The 18,934-nt window shown below is 43.0% G+C and overlaps 1 protein-coding gene across 1 annotated transcript in view; it reads left to right on the top strand.

Moving 5' to 3' along the window:
* The first annotated feature begins 500 nt into the window (after nucleotides 1-500).
* Nucleotides 501-18,934, top strand: part of psd2 (pleckstrin and Sec7 domain containing 2) — a 73,503-nt gene continuing 55,069 nt past the window's right edge. The window contains exon 1 of the mRNA XM_084332342.1: nucleotides 501-725. Coding sequence (XP_084188468.1) covers nucleotides 613-725 — 113 coding nt within the window. The 5' untranslated portion in view covers nucleotides 501-612. The remainder of the gene's footprint in view (nucleotides 726-18,934) is intronic.

Genomic DNA, 18,934 nt, shown 5'->3' on the forward strand with positions numbered 1-18,934 from the left:
ATAATTCCTTTGGTTGAATCTTGATTTAAAAATGCCTGTTATGGTATAGCCTATATTAGACAGTGTAGAATTAGAAATCGAATAATAATACAAAATATTATTCTGGTCTACTCTGACAGTGACTATACTAAATTAAATTCACTTTCGAGTTATGACTTTTTTGGACGTATTTCACAGCTGCTCAGACAATAGTGATTCCACTGACATTCCGTTGATATGCTGTGGCTCAGACCAGTTTTAGTCTCATGCAGAAGAAGTATCTTGGCTCGGATACACAGACCTATTGTACAGCAACTGCCAGGAACATTATAATTCATAAAGTCTCTCTGCGGTCGACCGCCCCGCCCCTCACATCCTCTTTTGCGGGGACAGCCGTCAGCCGGGGGACCACCTCCAAGAACCTTCAAGGGAAAAACGATCCTAGCCTGTTGATACTATGGAGGAAACAATGAAATAGTTTGGTTTATACGATCTTCAAACGAGGAGGGGGGAGTATGTGGGCTTCGCGTCCTCTTGTTGCGTGGATCGATGAGCTGGCGAAGTCTGTTCGGGACAGCTCATAGAAACCTTACCGGACCGATGTAGATTCTACAGCTGTGATATAGTCGCTGGATGATGAAGTTGTCGCCGTGCGCTCCTCTAGCCGATTTCCATAGCTTGAGAGCGGGAGCGACTATGTGGAAGGACGAATATGATGCTCACTTTGACTTCCTTTTTCAACTCCTGTAAGTTTGTTTCATAAACGCTATAAAGTTTCATGTTTTTTTTTTTATCTAAATATAACTTACGTCTGCAATGCATTTGGGTAACATTGCGGTGCGTTATGATTTTGCAACTGGAAATACGTAGCTTTGCCTGTACTTTTCAGATCACGTGAAACTCGGTTTAAACCTGACATTATTTTGCTGTATTTATTTTAGAAACATATTTCAAATTACTTTAGGGTTGTCTGATTGTTTCTATTATTTTGATATGCACTTTTAACTATGACGAATACGTTAATATTTGAGCCAGCTGTACTACAATGGTATCCATCATTGTAAATGAATGACGATGGAACTTGGTTTTTAGCTACTAGCCTACGTCCATTCCAGCTGTTCATTCATTCAATTCTAAACAGACGTTGGTTTTTTTTCTTTTGCCATAGCGGCCTCTGGCTTAGGACCAAATCAGCCCAATTCAGGTTCCTAATGGGTGTTTCAGGGGGGTTGGTGATGATGTGTTGTATAATTTCCTAACTTGAGTTCACTATTGCAACAGTGTCTGCGGATTGTCCAGACCTGCATTCACACACACACACACACACACACACACACACACACACACACACACACACACACACACACACACACACACACACACACACACACACACACACACACACACACTGTCTCATCTATTGTCTCTTCTGTGTATCTGTAGTTCACCTTAGGCCTACACTCTACCAAAACCTCACCCGTGTGTGTGTGTGTGTGTGTGTGTGTGTGTGTGTGTGTGTGTGTGTGTGTGTGTGTGTGTGTGTGTGTGTGTGTGTGTGTGTGTGTGTGTGTGTGTGTGTGTGTGTGTGTGTGTGTGTGTGTGTGTGTGTAGAGATGGAGCTAGAGAGGGGAGAGGGGAGAGAAAAGAAAGAGATACAAAAACACAATTCCTTCAAGAGGGCCACATGTGGAAGATACCAATTTAAAAGACACACACACACACACACACACACACACACACACACACACACACACACACACACACACACACACAGACACACACAGACACACACACACACACACTTAACTCACTGCTCATATAGGCACACCTTGTGGGTGTGGGTAAGGGTGGCACACAAGCAGCAAGGAGATTAGTAGGGAGATGAGTCACTGACATGATGTGTCATGTTTGAGTAATACACACACACACACACGCACAATGGCTGAATATATGGGTCCTCTGGGCATGAAATCATGGTTTAATATAGAGAAGACAGACACAGAGGTAATATTGTCTCTCACTTGTCCCAATAAAAATTTAACGTCAGGAATTGTATTCTTTTTGAAGAGGACACCGATAGCTTTCGATGAGTGTTGGAATTCTTCCGAACGACACTTCACAAAGGCCTCTATGGGGCTTCAAGCTAATTTGTTCTGTATGCATTTTTTTTAATATCTCTTATTACTCTGGATAATAAACCACAAAACTTAACGTTATTGGCATGGGAGCGCAGTTAGTTTGTCTCCCCTATTTCTAGCATGTAGCAACAATCAGATTTGAAATTAGTTTAAAAATGGTGGCACCCTGGCAAAAATAAAAAAGCTACTGTACATACAGTAGATTTCATTATCTGTTCTTATGCACGCCTGGTGATACTAAATCCAAATTGAACTCTGGCATTTGAAATATAAGATTTGGCACAATCCACAAATGTGCGAATTGGCTATAATAAGGTAATTTATAAGCCTGCTATTCTATATTCTATAATAATATTTCAAATTGCATTGGTCCGGATGGGAGAATTCAGTACTTTATCTACAAAACCTTCTGTTTAATCATCTTCCCTTTATTAATTTCCTTAGATGGTTTGTACACATGATTTCAAGAAGGTACTGAATGAGATCAGTGGCAATTTTTCATTTCTGGTCATTTTTAGCATGGTGTTATTCACTGTCAAAGATGCAAAGAAAAATCATAATTCATATTCTCCTTTGTTTCATCACAATTTAAGCAAGCCTACTAGCCTAGTAATAGACACAATATTTCTGACACTGGTAATACATTCACTGAGGTCCATAGATGTCCCTAGATACCAAGAATATGCAAATGGATCTTGTAGAAGTGGAGCAATATTCCATTTACTTAGTTAGGTATGTATTTTAGGTGGATTTTCAGAAAATAGGGCTCCGGGCTTAAGAGGTTAATAACACTTAAAATCATTTGTAAACAACATAGTGCTGAAAATATACACTTTGACTGCTGTTTTGATAGGGTTAGGGTCTTTACTCTTGGCTACATTTGAAAAAGAAACAACATTACTTAATATGGTATTGATCTATTTATGATGTGAAATAAATCTTGTACCGGTACCGGGCCGATCGGGCTTAAGAGCTTAAAGTGAGTGTGTGCATGTGGATGTGTGTGCAATGAATGTAGATTCATTGGTTAATGTTGCATAGAGTCATTGAGCATCCTGATGGCCTGGGGATAGAATCTCCTTTTGAGTCTCTGTACTGCCATGAGACTCCGCTTGCCTGACCACAGCAGTGCAAAGAGGCAATTGTGCTCAATGAGTTCACCCACGGAACGGTTGTTGGGACATTGGTTCCGCACAGACGTTATATACGCTTTGGATAAAAGCGTCAGCTAAATGACTAAATGGAAATGGAAATGGATATACGTTGTTGCACTTCCTATCCAGTCTGCTCCGGTTCAGTTAGCTAGTAGTAATGTGTATGTTGTGATTTTTAATGCCCAATAAATATTCAACATTCTCTTTTGAGACTCCGCCTCAGACTCTTATCCTTTGGCCCTAAAAGCTAAACATTGTCACCGGTATGGCTGTCCGCATTATGTCATTAATTGCGTGCATGCATGTGTGCGAGAGGTCGATCAGTGACGACACGGTTAGCCACGTTAAGGTGAGCTAGATGGAAAGACAATGTGAATGTAACGTTACTGGTGAAAAAGTGATTTACCTTGGAATACTCCTTTGCCAACTTGCTTTGCTTGCAGGTCTGCACTCTGCAGCCATTATTGCTGGATTATGAATAGTCCCAACTTTAGCCAACGTTAAGCTAAAACTAGCTCTTCAGCTAATGCTAAATAACACCAGCAAGCGAACACATCAGAGCTCCCCGTCACACCGCTCTGTTGGGACGATGGCATTTAAGAAAGTATCTGCTGTTAAAATGACAAACAGCATTGACACTTTAATTCACGGTCGATTAAAAACACGTTTGTTTTATAATGCTCACTCTCAGCAGGAGGATACTGCACGTGTTGTTGATAAATTACTTCATATGGTATCGGAGCATAGAATTGAAGTGTACTCGCCGATACCAGCATTTTAGGCTGTATCGGAGGCATTTCCGATACTGGTATCGGTATCAGAACAACTCTAATACAGACAATTAAAAAAACAATAAATATCTTATTTATTTAATATAATTGCTTATCAAATTCATAATACAATACAACAATACACTCCTAATCAATTCATAATACAATACAACAATACCTACTCATAATTAATTCATAATACAATACAGCATAATATACTAGTATTTAGCTTTTACATACATTATCTATGTTCATATCAACCAATTATACAATCTTCTAATAATATATCCATATCAGACACATACCTCTTCATCTACGTATATCCCTATTTCTTTATCAGACACATACATTTTCATTTACACACTATCTATCAGGAAATGTCAATTTCTTTGGTTGAAAATGTTGTTTTACCAAGATTCTGAACAGACATTTACTATTTTCCTGCTTAACATGTCTGGGAAGAGAGTTCCATTCCTGCATACCACGGAACATGACAGTTCGCTTCATTGCATTCAACCTCACTTTTGGAAGTGTAAAACCTCATGCAGAAGCATGTCTGGTGGAATGGTTGTGTCTGTCAAGACTTATAGATAAATTGTTATATAAAATTGAGGGGATCTTTGTAACAAGAATATTCCTAGTGAACACAAGGAGTGAGCAGAGTAACTTATGTTTGACAAGTAACCAAGTTAAACAACTGTGCATCGGTGCGACATTAGTTCTGTACTCACAGCGAAGCGCTATACATGCTGCTTTGAATGTGAGAGGACTTGAATGTGCACAGGATGGAATTTGTGCGTTTTGTTCCACGCTCCAATTTGGGTCCCAAATTGTGGTACAAATCAAGAAGAATGTCTCGAGTAGCAGTAGCGGACTCTATTAATATTATGTTCTCTCTGCAAATAGACTGCCCTGAAAACAGCTTCCCGCGGAGCACACACCATGCTGCATTCATTTGGAAAGACCTATTCCAAATGCTATTTATAGGGTTTGACAATAATTACACTACTGTCGCTATTTTAAAATGATCTATAATTAATTACGGGTCATACCGAATACGTCAGTGTTGAAACGAATGCATGAAAGCTTATTCCGTCTGTCTGCAGTCTTCCTATTCTACCGCTTGGTGACAGGTACCCACGGTCTGAGCTGTGCGTATATATACGCAAAATCTCAAGCACACGTTCATGTTGATAAATCCCACACTTTGCTTAGAAATTATCGTATGCGGGCGGCTAAGTGGCGCAGTGGGCATGGCGCTCGCCACTAACGCAGGAGATGCTGGGTTCGAGCCCAGCTCTCGGCATTGCTTCCGGCTTGGCTGGTCGTTCATACTAATACAATTGACAGTATTAGAGGGTGGGAAAGCCGGTGGGTGGGGATCGGACGTTGTGGACAGCGACTCCTACAGGTCGGTTGGTGCGCCTGTACAGCAGAATCAGGAAGTATCGGGGGCAGCGTGAGCCTCCCACGCGCTACTCCTCACCACTGAGAGATCGCGCTGTGCAGGAGGTGAAAAGATGCGACGGCTGCCTCCTCGTGTACCGGAGGGGACACATGATGCAAGGCTTCGTCCACATTGCAGCCGACCAGTGGGAGGCATGGTCTAACAATGTTCGAGACAGGGGAGGGCTGAATTAAATAATATGAAATTGGGATGGGAGAAAAATAGAAAATGGGGAGAAAAAGTAGATAAAAAAAAATATAATAATAATAATAATAATAATAATTATCGTATGAGGGCCCTGGAGAGTGGGAAGCCCATACAATTGTGTGTTCGGCTGATCGAGCCACTCTCTGCAGTCTGCTGCGCCGGTCGTGTGTGGTGCTATTCCCAAACCAGGAGGTGATGTTACCAGTCAGGATGCTCTCTATTGTGCACAAGTAGAAGATCTTCTGACTCACTTTGAACTTACTTAGGCACCTAAGGAAGTAGAGGTGCTGCCGTGCCTTCTTCACAACACTGTCTATGTGTGGTATATGTCAAGTCCTTGGATATGTGGACTTCGAGCCTACTTAAAACTGTTCACTCTCTCGACCGGTGCCCCGTAGATGCTGAGGGGGCTGTAGTCCCTAGCCCCAGACCTCCTAAAATCCACAATCAGTTATTTCTTTATTTTTTTATTTGGACGTTCAGGGAGATGCTGTTCTCCTGGCACCACAGTGCCAGGTTCTTCACCTCTCCCAGGTAGGCCCTCTCATCGTTTGCAGAGATCAGGCCCACCACAGCTGTGTTGCTGTTGTGCTTTGCCACACAGTCATGCATGCATGTAAAGCGAGTAGAGGAGGGGGTTCAGAACACAGCCCTGTGGGGCACCTGCATGTGTTGAGAGTGATGGATTAGGAGGTGAAGTTACCTGCTCTCACCACTTGGGGTCTTCCTGTCAGGAAGTCCAAGACCCACTGGCAGAGGTCGTAGTTCAAGCCCAGGTCTCTGAGCTTGCCGACGAGCTTGAAGGGGACTATAGTATTGAATCTAGTCTACTAGTCTATCTCGTTATTCTGTTAAAAGTTCTGTTCAACAAGCATTTTTACTTCGGCTAGCCTAGAACACACTTGTAATTAACTTAACTGCATCTGTATTCTTATGTGGGATATTACTTAAAGGAAACTTCCCCTACAGTAACCAAGCACACACCCAAGCCTCAAGCATCTTCTGCCTCAAGCCACATGCTCACAAGAGCCTTCAGTCACCCAGTCACAAGAGCCTTCAATAGTAGCCTATAATCTACTGCTCCCTTCAGAGTCAGCTTTCCTCAGCATCTCTGTTGGACATGTTCAAGTTCAAGTTTCTTTATTAGTTGTCATACAAAATTACAGAATACTTTTATATGAAATGCTTCTTTCTGTTTCGTATAAAAGTATTCTGTATTTTTGTCTATGGGCTAATCATAATAATCATAATAATCATATAATATCATATAATAATAATTAAAAAAAAACGTCCAACCACTCTCACCACCATTGTATTTGTATTTATTTATTTATTTATTTATTTATTTATTTATTTATTTATTTATTTATTTATTTATTTATTTATTTATTTATTTATTTATTTATTAACACAAGGAGTTAAACAAAAGTAAAAAAATATATATATACATAATAACCATATTGTGTAGGAGAAGTTTAGAAGCCTAGAGGCTTATCGAGAACTTCCCCTGTTTTGTAAAATCAAACATACAAAAATATACATATTATTTAAAAAAAGGTAGATTTTAACATCAGTAATTTTATTTTGACAAATACAATTATCAAAGTAACAGTACTTTTATCTGAGTAGGATGTGTTTGTACTTTTTCCACCTCTGGATGCTGTTATAGTGTGTGTGTCTCTCTTTTCCTGTCTGTCTGTTTCTCTCTCACCCTGTCTGTCTCAGTTTGTGTGTTAGGGGTGGGAATCTCACTTATTGGGGTCACGATTTGATTTGAAACCAATTCTCGATTCATCATGATTTCCTAGGCATGAGATATTTAAAACCAAAGACTGAAAACTTAAAAAAAGATTTTTTTATTTGTCAATCGATTGTAAATTTTCTTCTAGATTTTCTATGTGTGTGTGTGTGTGTGTGTGTGTGTGTGTGTGTGTGTGTGTGTGTGCGCGCGCACACTCTGGTTCTCTCACTGGCAGACTTCATTGGGGAGTTCATCATCATTTTTTTGATCCACTTTTTCTCCCATTTTCTATATTTTCTCCCATCCCAATTTCGTATCATCCAATTCAACCCTCCCCTGTCACGAACGCTGTTTCTTGCCTCCCACAAGCCGGCTGCAATGTGGACTAAGTCATACATAGCACAAGTCCCCTCCGGTACTTGAGGTAACAGCAGTCGCATCTTTTCACCTGCGCAGCTCGATCTCTCAGTGGCGAGGAGTAACGCGTGGGAGGCTCACGCTGCCCCCGACACTTCCTGATTCTACTGCGCAGGCGCACCAACCGACCTGTAGGAGTCGCTGTCCACAACGCCCGATCCCCACCCATCAGTTTCCCACCCCCTAATACGGCCAATGTGTATTAGTATGAACGACCAGCTAAACTGAAAGCAATGTGGAGCGCTGGGCTCGAACAGGCGAGGCCAGCGTCTCCGCCCACTATGCCACGTAGCTGCCCTGGGAGTTCATCATCATTGTAGTCGGTGGCTGATAAGAGCTTTGAATGATTCATGTGGTTGTCTCTATCTGCTGAATTAATATGGTCAGACAAGCCAAAGCAATTTCACGGCAAACAGTGGGCTGAATACTGTTTTGATGGTTTAACATGCCAGGGCCAGACCTAAGACTTTGTCTGCTGATTAATTGGTCGGTTTGGTTTTATTCAACCTAAGACTTAGGCCCTGTCCACACAAGCGTTTGGATTTAATATGACCGAAGTTTGAAAAAATAAAACTCCGTCCACACGGTGAACACAGGTGGACAACCGTGTATAACTGCGTACTCACGGCAGAGCTGGGATCCCAGCAACCGATACATTTAGTACAATGTAATACAATGCCAAAGCAGTAGGCGGCGATGTTGTTCAGACATGAAGGCCATTTCAACCAATCAGAAAAGGCTGTACGCTCACTAAACTTCCTGTTGGGTCGCGATCTGCCATTAATTAACTGAAGAAGAAGAAGTAAACTTCCTGTTTAGAAGCACAGCTGGACTGGATCATTTTGCCAACGGAACATATTATTTTCAGCAAAGAAAGAAACTGCAATAAACAAACGGATACATTCACTGTGTTCTGCCTCTCATTTTGTTGATGAAACAAAACCATCAGCAACACAATTTACCACCAAGAGCGGATAGTTTAGTCTCACAAAAGACCGCCGGTGTTGTTAGCTACATGCTAATGTGAATAGCTATATCCATGTATAGTATATAGCTTAAATGCTAACGTATTGTGGTAACGTTACCGATATGAAATGGATGTAAACGTTATTTAACACATTGCAGAATGGGTACAATACAATACGGCTCAATACAAACAATTGTTAAGGGGATGCAGTCTGGACTGGGTTCCTTATAACAATAACTTGACAACACATGAGTTTAGTTTAGCTGCAGCTACATGTTTACTCTGCGTCAGGTCAGGAATGCGACAAGACATCAGTCGATCACAACACTCTTCAACACAGACGATACGTTTCGAACAAAAGTTTGTTACAATCATTTTCATATAACGCTACTTGGGACTGCTGTAAACACTGGTGTAGTTGGCTCTGCTATAATCTCTCTACCCCGCGGTCTGCCGTGAACATGGGGAATAATTGCGACAGCTCTGCTGTAAACACTGGGAATAACCTCGGTTGCTATGCCCACACGCAACTGCAAAACCGCACAACTCCACCCTGGCCACCGGTTTCAAAGACCGCGGTTGCAGTGTAGCAAATCCCCGGTTGTGTGTGGCCGAACAGTGCAACTGCGCACATACAATCACGGTTACATTAAAACCAGCGTTCGTGTGGACGGGGCCTTAGTCGGTCGGTTTGGTCTTAGTCAACCTAAGTCTTTATTAGTTGATTAATTAGGCTGATTAGTTGTTCTTTAAGTTCCCCCCCCCCCTGTCTTTTCCTGAAAGATAATCAGCATATCTCTGGTTAACATTAGATTTAAAAAGGTCCATCTGCATGATTGCATGTGGGAAACAAAATTTTACAGATTTGTAGATATAATCAGCTACTACTACAACTAAGAATTTTATCAGTCGAGGACAGCCCCACTGGTGTGTGTGTGTGTGTGTGTGTGTGTGTGTGTGTGTGTGTGTGTGTGTGTGTGTGTGTGTGTGTGTGTGTGTGTGTGTGTGTGTGTGTGTGTGTGTGTGTGTGTGTGTGTGTATGCTTGCTATATTTGTTTTCTTTAGTGAACTGGTGTGTTCTATAGATGGATATTTTGACCAACATGACTAGGTGTGCAGGGACAGGGACCAGTCAACAGTGTTGGCATAAGTCACAACTAAGGCAGGATTGTGATCAGTGAGTGAGCAATACAGAATAATACATAAGTGTGTAATAAATTAGTAATGTTGCAAAGGTGTGCAATGCATTATGCATCATAAGACCATGGGTGTGTTTCTTTTGTGTATAATTGTACTTTCTGGAGTAGTTTTCTAAATCAGTCATTTTTACTTAAATATATTTAGTTTGACGTATTGTAATTAGTTACATTTTAAATAGCATTTGTTATACAGTTAAAAGAAAAAAGGCTTTCCATAAGACAGTCAACGCTGTGAATTAGTAATGAGAAGGAGAACAAGCTGGTGCTAAATCAGTGTAAAGAGGTGGAGATGGACGAGCCAGAAAGCAAAGCAGCAGAGATAAACCCTATTGCATTCCCATAAACCCAGATTAAGTTGAATATGGATTCTAAGAAATTACGTGATTCCCTGGACACATCATAGGGAATCAAGGGACCACTTCAGCTTCAAGTAGGTAGGCTTAGGTTACTCAAATATGAGCTAATATTAGCGAAATAGCTGTCATCCATCTCAGTAATGGTTTGCATTAGCCTGGCTGTCTCACTATCATGTGGTCTCTCAAATCAAATCAAATTTATTTGTAAAGCCCGAAATCACAAGGTAATCTCCCCATGGCCTGGACAAGTCAAGAAGAAACATCACAACAATCTACTAGTCTATCTCGTTATTCTGTTAAAGGTCTGTTCAACAAGCATTTTTACTTTGGATAGAACACACTTAACTGCATCTGCATTCTTATGTGGGATATTACTTGGAGGAAACTTTCCGAGATTAAATTTTTAGGCCATATCGCCCAGCCCTACGAGGAGTCGCTCGCAGTCAACCAGCATCTGCTAACAGGTCGGACCCTTTAGCTCAGCTGGTTAGTACGGCTTTAGCTCAGCTGGTTAGTACGGCCACCTGTGGATCCTATGATCGCAGGTTCAAATCCACTCGTTTAAATTGGTGATAGCAGTGGGATCTCACTTCCCTGTGAATCTGTATTCAGGTTTACGTAGCAGTGAGGGTGGGATATCTGCTTTAATAACCCTGGGGAAGTGCGCATGCGGACGATAGAACGTGCAAGGACGCACTTCTCGGGGGGAGGATGACTGTAAACTATTGATGAGTTGATCACAGTCAACCAGCACCTGCTAACGGGTCTGACCCTTTAGCTCAGCTGGTCAGTGCGGCTGCCTGTGGATCCTATGATCCCAGGTTCAAATCCACTCGGTTACAATGACAATAAAATATTCTCCAGGCTTCTCCTTTGTTCCAGACCACAGATAGATTTTTGCAATAATCTACGGCTCAACAAAAAACCTTTGTATTAGTTTTGCCTGTCTAATGTCTTTTCTCTGCTTCATTCAGTCAGGAACAGAATTCGGCTATAGGGCGACAATAATGTGGTCAAGAGGCATGGTTTCTATCTTGAGCCTTAACTGGCGTGGTTTATTATTCACATGGCAGAGCAGTAACACTACAGGTCTCCTCTCACTGAGAGGCTGGGGGAAAGAGAAAGAATGGGAGGAGACATCTCTATTTATACTCGCCACCTGGTGGTGTTCCTGAGTGTCTCCGCCTAGAGCGCCCTCTAGTGGAAACAGTTATATATGCAGTTAGACAGTTACTAGTGTAAACAGTTATATATGCAATTAGACAGTTACTAACAATCCTACACAGAACCTCTGCCTTCAACACTCCCACTTTAGCATACTGGATAACTTATTTGAAAAACATTTTACAAAGGAAATAATATAATCCAAAAACATCAACAGGGTATGACAGTCAATATTTTCACATTAAACATGACATTCACATTAAACATCTATGTTGATACACTGGGTTCCTAGCAATCACAATGGTTCCCTGATTGCCCTCATAAACAACAGCCTTCATATATAAACAGTGTCCATCATTTTTAAATGATGTTGACAAAATGCCCCTCATCTTCAAAAAACCCCTCATCTGGTATAGAGAATACATGCCAATTACCTATTACATATTAAACAATATACTCATAATCTTATCTCCATCACTTCTAGCAGTTGTTCTGGATAAATACACTCATGTATGGTCATAGTTAGAGCCGTATATTCGGCTTCACTAGTTGATAGTACCACTGTGGGCTGCTTCTTTGTTTTCCCACGAAACCAGTGAGCTGTCTGTATTCAAACTCACACAATATCCTGTACAGGGGAGGAAACTAACTTTTTGGCTTACCAGCCAACTGGCGAGTATCTGATTTTTTTTACCAGACAAACTGATTTTTTACCAGCCAAAAAAAATCGCTAATTGTGATAATTACTTCTTTGTATGTCTTCGTCTAAATTGATTTTCAATCATAGTAATAATCACACCGTGTCTCTACTCTTTAAAATATTTATTAGCATAAAACATTAATAACAGTATCTACTCTTCACAATATTAGCATAACACATATTAACATGAAAGAGGGATCTATTCTGGACTGGGTTGGGCTGAACTGGGCAGTGAAAGATGCTGGGTTGGACTGGGTTGGGCAGTGAAAGAAAAAAACCGAAGTATGTTGTGAAGTGTATAGATAGATAGATGTGAAATGTATAGATGTAGCAGTACTGTCTATCTGTATGTCGTGTATGTCATATGTTATGATGAATTGAAAATGGGGGACCCTGATGTAAACAAGACGAAAGTCTTTCTCTGGTCTGCATCCCCTTAACAATTGTGTGTATTGAGCCGTACTGTATTGTACCCATTCTGCAATCTGTTAATAAAGTTTTCAATCAGTCAATCAAGTTAACTTTGAACCTCGGTTGTCAAGCCACGTCAATGTTGTGTATGCATCCGAGTGTTCACTGTGCCTTTAAGACGGCACGGTGGCCTTACGACAGTGCTGTGAAGTACCGTCAAGTGTTGTGGTAACGTCAGTTGGGTTGGTCTGCTGTTGTGCACTGGTTGAGCTAGCCCCTTTCGTGACTGCGATGTGCAAGCCAGGGGCTTTTGAGCATGAAATAAAATGTCTAACCTTACGTCGTAGTCCGGTGCGCAATAGACTAACATACACCTCTGTAATTTAAATGTGTCCTTGCCTTGGACTCGAGAGTTGTACTAGGGTTGGATGCAGTTCCCCGTTGCTCAGTCTGTCTGTTTTCCATCTTCTGTGTTTAACGTTATCTGTTTGCGAGTGCTTCCTTGACTGATGGCCAGTACCACAGGACTTTTATTCAACATTCTATATTTCCGCGGGTTGGCCAGTACTGCAGGAACTTTTATTAAACATTATATATGTCCGCGGGTTGGCCAGTACTGCAGGAACTTTTATTAAACATTATATATGTCCGCGGGTTGGCCAGTACTGCAGGAACTTTTATTAAACATTATATATGTCCGCGGGTTGGCCAGTACTGCGGGAACATTTATTAAACATTATATATGTCCGCGGGTTGGCCAGTACTGCGGGAACTTTTATTAAACATTATATATGTCCGCGGGTTGGCCAGTACTGCGGGAACTTTTATTAAACATTATATATGTCCGCGGGTCTTGTGCAGTGCTCTCGTGGCACTGTCAACTCGCCAGACTGGCGAGTGGTCTTCATGAATCACTCGCCAAACGTAAAAAATACTCGCATTTGGCGAGTAAAGTGGCCTAATTTCCTCCCCTGATCCTGTACCTTTAAGACAAAAAAAACATGTTTGGCTGTAATCCAAATGCTCCTCTGTGGGGTCAGAAAAATGCTGTGATAATCTACTCTCTACAAACCATTGGTCAGGGCGGGTACACATTGTTAAATAAATGAGGCTACCCACAGTGTAACTGAGGGGTACAATTCCCTGACTGTATTGATAAGTATGGTATTATTAAACCACTACCTCTTGTACTTTAACTTCTGGCCATCCAGTACATGATATAAATATGATGAACACTTTCCCACCTGATGAAACGAAGTCCACACAAATGTACAAATCGAATATTTAATATAGCAAAAGGTATATACAACGTTCACTTGTTTACACTTATGATTTGAAATGCACTTGTATGGCAAATGAGTATTCGTAGGTAAATCAACATTGAATGTCCAATCTCTGGTTACGCAGGGAGTAAGTATACAACCTGGTTCTTTAGGAAACTATAGCGATGGTATTTAAATGATTATAGCTGGATACACTAAGGGGGGGGGGGGGTCCCGCTGGTTGTAAGACAGTAGGAGGGGGGGGTTAGAAGAGCCGCTGGCGGTATCCCATCTGGCCGACGATTTCTTGGGAGAATTCAAAGTCTTGAACACGGTGCCCACAGAACCTCGGTCCGCAGATGAATACAGCTGGACCCTCTGGTGGACGGTAGCTGCCGGTCCACAACGGAGAGACGTGAGGCGACCTCACTGGTGTAGAGCGCCGTCTCACCTTGCTCCTCTCCGGGGGGTAGTTCCAACACTCAGCAGTGTTGGCCGTTATCCATGGAATAATCAAAGCACCCAAAGCATAATCCAAGCCGTGGAAGGCTCGCCGTCGTCCGGGTAGAGTAATCCAATGTACAGGTCTCCTCGTCCTGGCCCGGAGCTCCTCGGATGCAAGCACCACTAGTGGTCTGCCCAGTCTGGTTAAGACTCCAGATAACGTCAGGAACGATGGGGTGCTGCTCACTTTATAACTCTAACCGACGATGCACCATACATAAATAGACTATTATTAGCTTAATAGAATACGTCCAACTCGACGGTATAGTGCCAAACTATGACAATTCAACTATTAATCCACACGATATCTCAATGCCTATTCTGAGGCCAAGTAGGCCTTACTGCACCACACGTGCGTCGTGGGTGAGGCTTCGCGTCTGTTACTCGGTTGGAGGGTAAAGAACTAATGGACTAAAAGAAAGTTCTACTTTACTTGCGCCATATATATATGCGCTGTGAACAAATAGTACCATTCGTATTTCGCCAGACGTATTCCTACGCGGAACCGGGCTTGCCACGACATGTTGGGCGGCACGATTGAACTTGAACCTAGGGGTATGGCTGCTGGCGCCAGGTTCTCGTCCAATGGTAGAATGAAACTATTATGGGCTGTTTAGTAGACTAAAGGGATATTCAGTGCATATTGTACAAGGAATATACAGGGGATATCAAACGATATACAAATACTATTTAAATATATATAAATAAATATATATATTCGGTTTAATCTGATCCTTCACAACACACAGCTTCTCTGTACATATTTTACATTTGTCAGTTTCTGAGCATCTTCCTGATAGTCTAGTCTTTGATCACATGGTGCTTCCCTTGATCTACATTCCTACATGTCTAAACGCTCCAGGGTCTTTCCCACATAGTTACATCATTGAGAACATGGTAAGTCATCCACTGTTGTATTTAAACATGGGATCCATTTTTGTATTTAGACATGGTAAATTCTTTTAAACATGGTAAATCCTCCACCTCTGTACTTAAACATGGAATTACATGGTAAATCCTCCACCTCTGTACTTAAACATGGAATTAAACATAGGATCCATTTCAGTATTTAGACATGGACTCTAATCAGGTATTTAACCTTGATTCTACTCCTCCCGTATTTAAACCTAGAGTATCATCCTCCTGCCTTTAAGCAGTGTAGCCACCCTCCTTCAGTATTTAAACATGGGGTACCCTCCTTCAGCATTTAAGCAATTTTCTACGAACCATACTTTTTATTTGTTTTTTGTCGTGGGCTTCAATACCCTCCTGGATTGAATACACCCATTTTCCTCCCACTGTCTGTTCCTCTGGTAACTTGGTTGAATACACCCATTTCCCTCCCACTGTCTGTCTGCCCTCTTCGGGGGACAATGTGACCTCTTTAAAGGTCGGGGTTACCCCACTGACTACCCTGTAGTAGTAATCAACGGGGGTAGGTGTACTGTCCTCCTCGTCACTCCCTTTCCGGGAATAGTCTGTCCGATATTTTGGGGGTTTGTGTTCCCTTGAGGGATACCTCCCACTGCTTGGGGCACTTGACGTCACCCTCGGGTGCTCCTCGTCATTGCCCTCTGGGGGTTGCTGACTGTCTGCCTGCACGACCGTACTAAGTACACTGGGTTAATGTGTTTCTACACACCTTACTCTAGAGTCCAGTTCTGGCTCCTCTGTCTGTGTCTCGCTCTCACATGTTGCCTTCATGACAAACTTGACTAGCATGTGTTTCTGCACTCTCCCGTTACTGGGATGATAAACTAGGAAAGCGGGGCTTCCCTTGACGTGTCCTACGAAAAATCCTTTTACACCTCTGGACTTGGGCTTTCCCCTGTTCTGCAGGTACGCATAACACACTGATCCAAATCGGTGCATTCTGGCTAGATTACACTTCTTTCCTGTCAGTGCTGTATATGGGGTGGTGCCAGAGTGCTTATTAAAGCACCTGTTTCTGGTGTAAGCGGCTTCTTGCACCGCATAATGCCATAGGCTCTTAGGTAAGTTACTATCTGCTAGCTTACACCTAGCCATTTCGAAAAGGGTGTGCCATTCCCTCTCTGCCACCCCGTTCTGGTGTGGGGGATATGGACATGCCGTCTCGTGTCTTATCTTATACCTTCTCAACAGTGATTGGAAGTTCTGGAATTCTCTGTTTGTGAACTCGGTTTCGTTGTCGGACCTTAAGCATCCTACGTTACCATAACGGGCTACGTCTGCCAGGAATTTCGCCGTGGCCTGGAGTGTGTCACTCTTTGCTTTGAGAAAGTAAACAAACACTGCCCCTCTGCACACATCTGTAAAAGACTGTACATATCTAAAGCCCCCTATGGACTCGTTGCTTACTGGGCCGGCTAGGTCCGTGTCAACTAATGCAAGTGGTACCCTTACTCCTCCTGTGGGATTTCTGTATCTCGGTTGAGTAAACGTCCCCGTTTTGCACACTGCACAATTTTTGTCAGGTCTACGCTTTTCTCCTTCAATGTGCATGCCTTCTGTCACTACTTGCAGTTTCAGTAAATCCTTGTAATTACAATGACCCATAATCTCGTGCCATGTCTGAATAGCGTGACTGGCCGTCACGCTACACATATCATTATTAACATTACACTTGTCGTTATCATTACACTTGTCGTTGTCATTACACTCTGTTTGCAGATAATATATTCTCTGGTACATCTTTACGTCAAACCGTGTACCGTCAGGTTCTACAAGAAAATGTTTACCTTTATCGAAGAATACCTTGGCACCGCTTGCAGTAGCAGCTATTACAGAGAATAGTCCTTGTGGAAACGATGGTACGTAGAGAGTGTTCTTTAACGTCACCGTACGCTGGCGCCCCTTGCTGTCCGTGAGGCATACCTGTACGTCTCCTCTCTCTTGCGCCAATCCGTAGGTGCGTCTCCCGTCTGCCAGCTCCATGCTGTGCCTCTCCGGGTGGAAAGTGTCGTCAAAGTTCTTGAACCGACTCCTGTCGTTGATGACATGGGACGACGCACCTGTGTCCAGGGCAGGGCTGTACGCTAAGCTTTTTCACTAGGGGCACACTTGCCCCTAAATGAGAAATTTAGGGGCAAAACATATTTTTTAGGGGCAAATTTCTAAATAACAATTTGACCATTATTTATATCGATTGTTTTTGATTTAAAAAAAAAAGAAAAAAATTTATTTTATATAATTCTTTTTTTAATAAAATATATATATTATATAATCATACTTGTAGTTGTATTATCTGCGAGACATCGCCACCACGCAACAAGTCTAAATGCTCGCTATATGCAACCAGCTCCACTGTCTGTGTGTACCGAGTAGCCTCCAGCTACGGCCAGGATTCTCCGGAGCTGCAGCTGGGCCCTATACTGTAGCCTCCAGCTACGGCCAGGATTCTCCGGCGCTGCAGCTGGTCCCTATTGACTATATTCAGCGTGCCCTCAGCTCGAATACGCATCGACTCAGTGTTATAAGACATTGATATCAGGACGGAGCTATCTGAACTATTTAGTTTAATGGGACGTTTCGTTTTGAACAGTAAGCAAACGCAAGCTATCATGCACTACTAGACTTACTGGAGCATTTGTTGATAGCTATCAGTAGCTACAGTAGCCGGCTGGCAGGCTCACTGAGGTCCCAGTGTCCCACTAGAGACTAGTGTTTACAACAGCCACGGGTGCGAGAGGGCTGGAGGAGGAGCAGACGCCGCAGCTCTCTCCGTGTGTCTGAGTTCAGTTCAGTTCGGCTCACTATAGGAGGTCGAACGCGTCGAAAATATGAAGCAATACTAACTTTACTTTTCTTCATAGCTAAATCAGACAGTCAGCCAGTCTATCAGAGTGAGTGCTCAGTCGATTGTTCCCGCTGATCATACCTGCTGAGTGCTCACTGCTCAGCTCGCGTGAGTTGAAAGCACTACTCGCAAGCCCGCCCCCAGATAATATTTACCAATCGCAACGGCCAATTAAAGGGGCAATTCGCGACGATATCATCGCAGTGTACAGCCCTGGTCCAGGGTCAGTCCTTTTCTCTGGGCTCGCTGCAGCTGGGCCGGTCCGGCGATGCACGCCGTCCCGTTATTCTCCGGGCGTCGTCTCGATCCGTCTCACGTCGACCGTCGCCGCCATCGTGTCCGCTGTCGTCATCCTGTCCGTAGCCTCCATCTTGTCCGTAGCCGCCATTTTGTCCATAGCCGCCATTTTGTCCGTGGCCTCCATCTCGTCCATGGCCGCCGTCTTGTCCATGGCCGTCATCTTGCCCATGCGCGTATCGCGCGCTCTGGTCGTGTTTCTTCATGCACGCTCTGTCTGTGTGCCCCATGGATTTGCAGAAGCTACACCAGACAGTCTTTGTGCAGTCGCTTCTCCGATGGCCTTTCTCTCCGCATCGCCAACACGCCAGTTCCGTCGTGGTCCTGGTCCTCTCCCTTGGCGTCGCTCGGGCCTTTAGCACCCTCTCTCCCGCCTCCGCGGCGGCTGCGTGGGTATCTTCTGAGGCCTTGAAGTTCCTTAACTTAGCCTTGAACTGTCCCAG

Source organism: Notolepis coatsorum (assembly GCF_963971535.1).
Source record: "Notolepis coatsorum genome assembly, chromosome: 16".
Lineage (NCBI taxonomy): Eukaryota > Metazoa > Chordata > Actinopteri > Aulopiformes > Paralepididae > Notolepis > Notolepis coatsorum.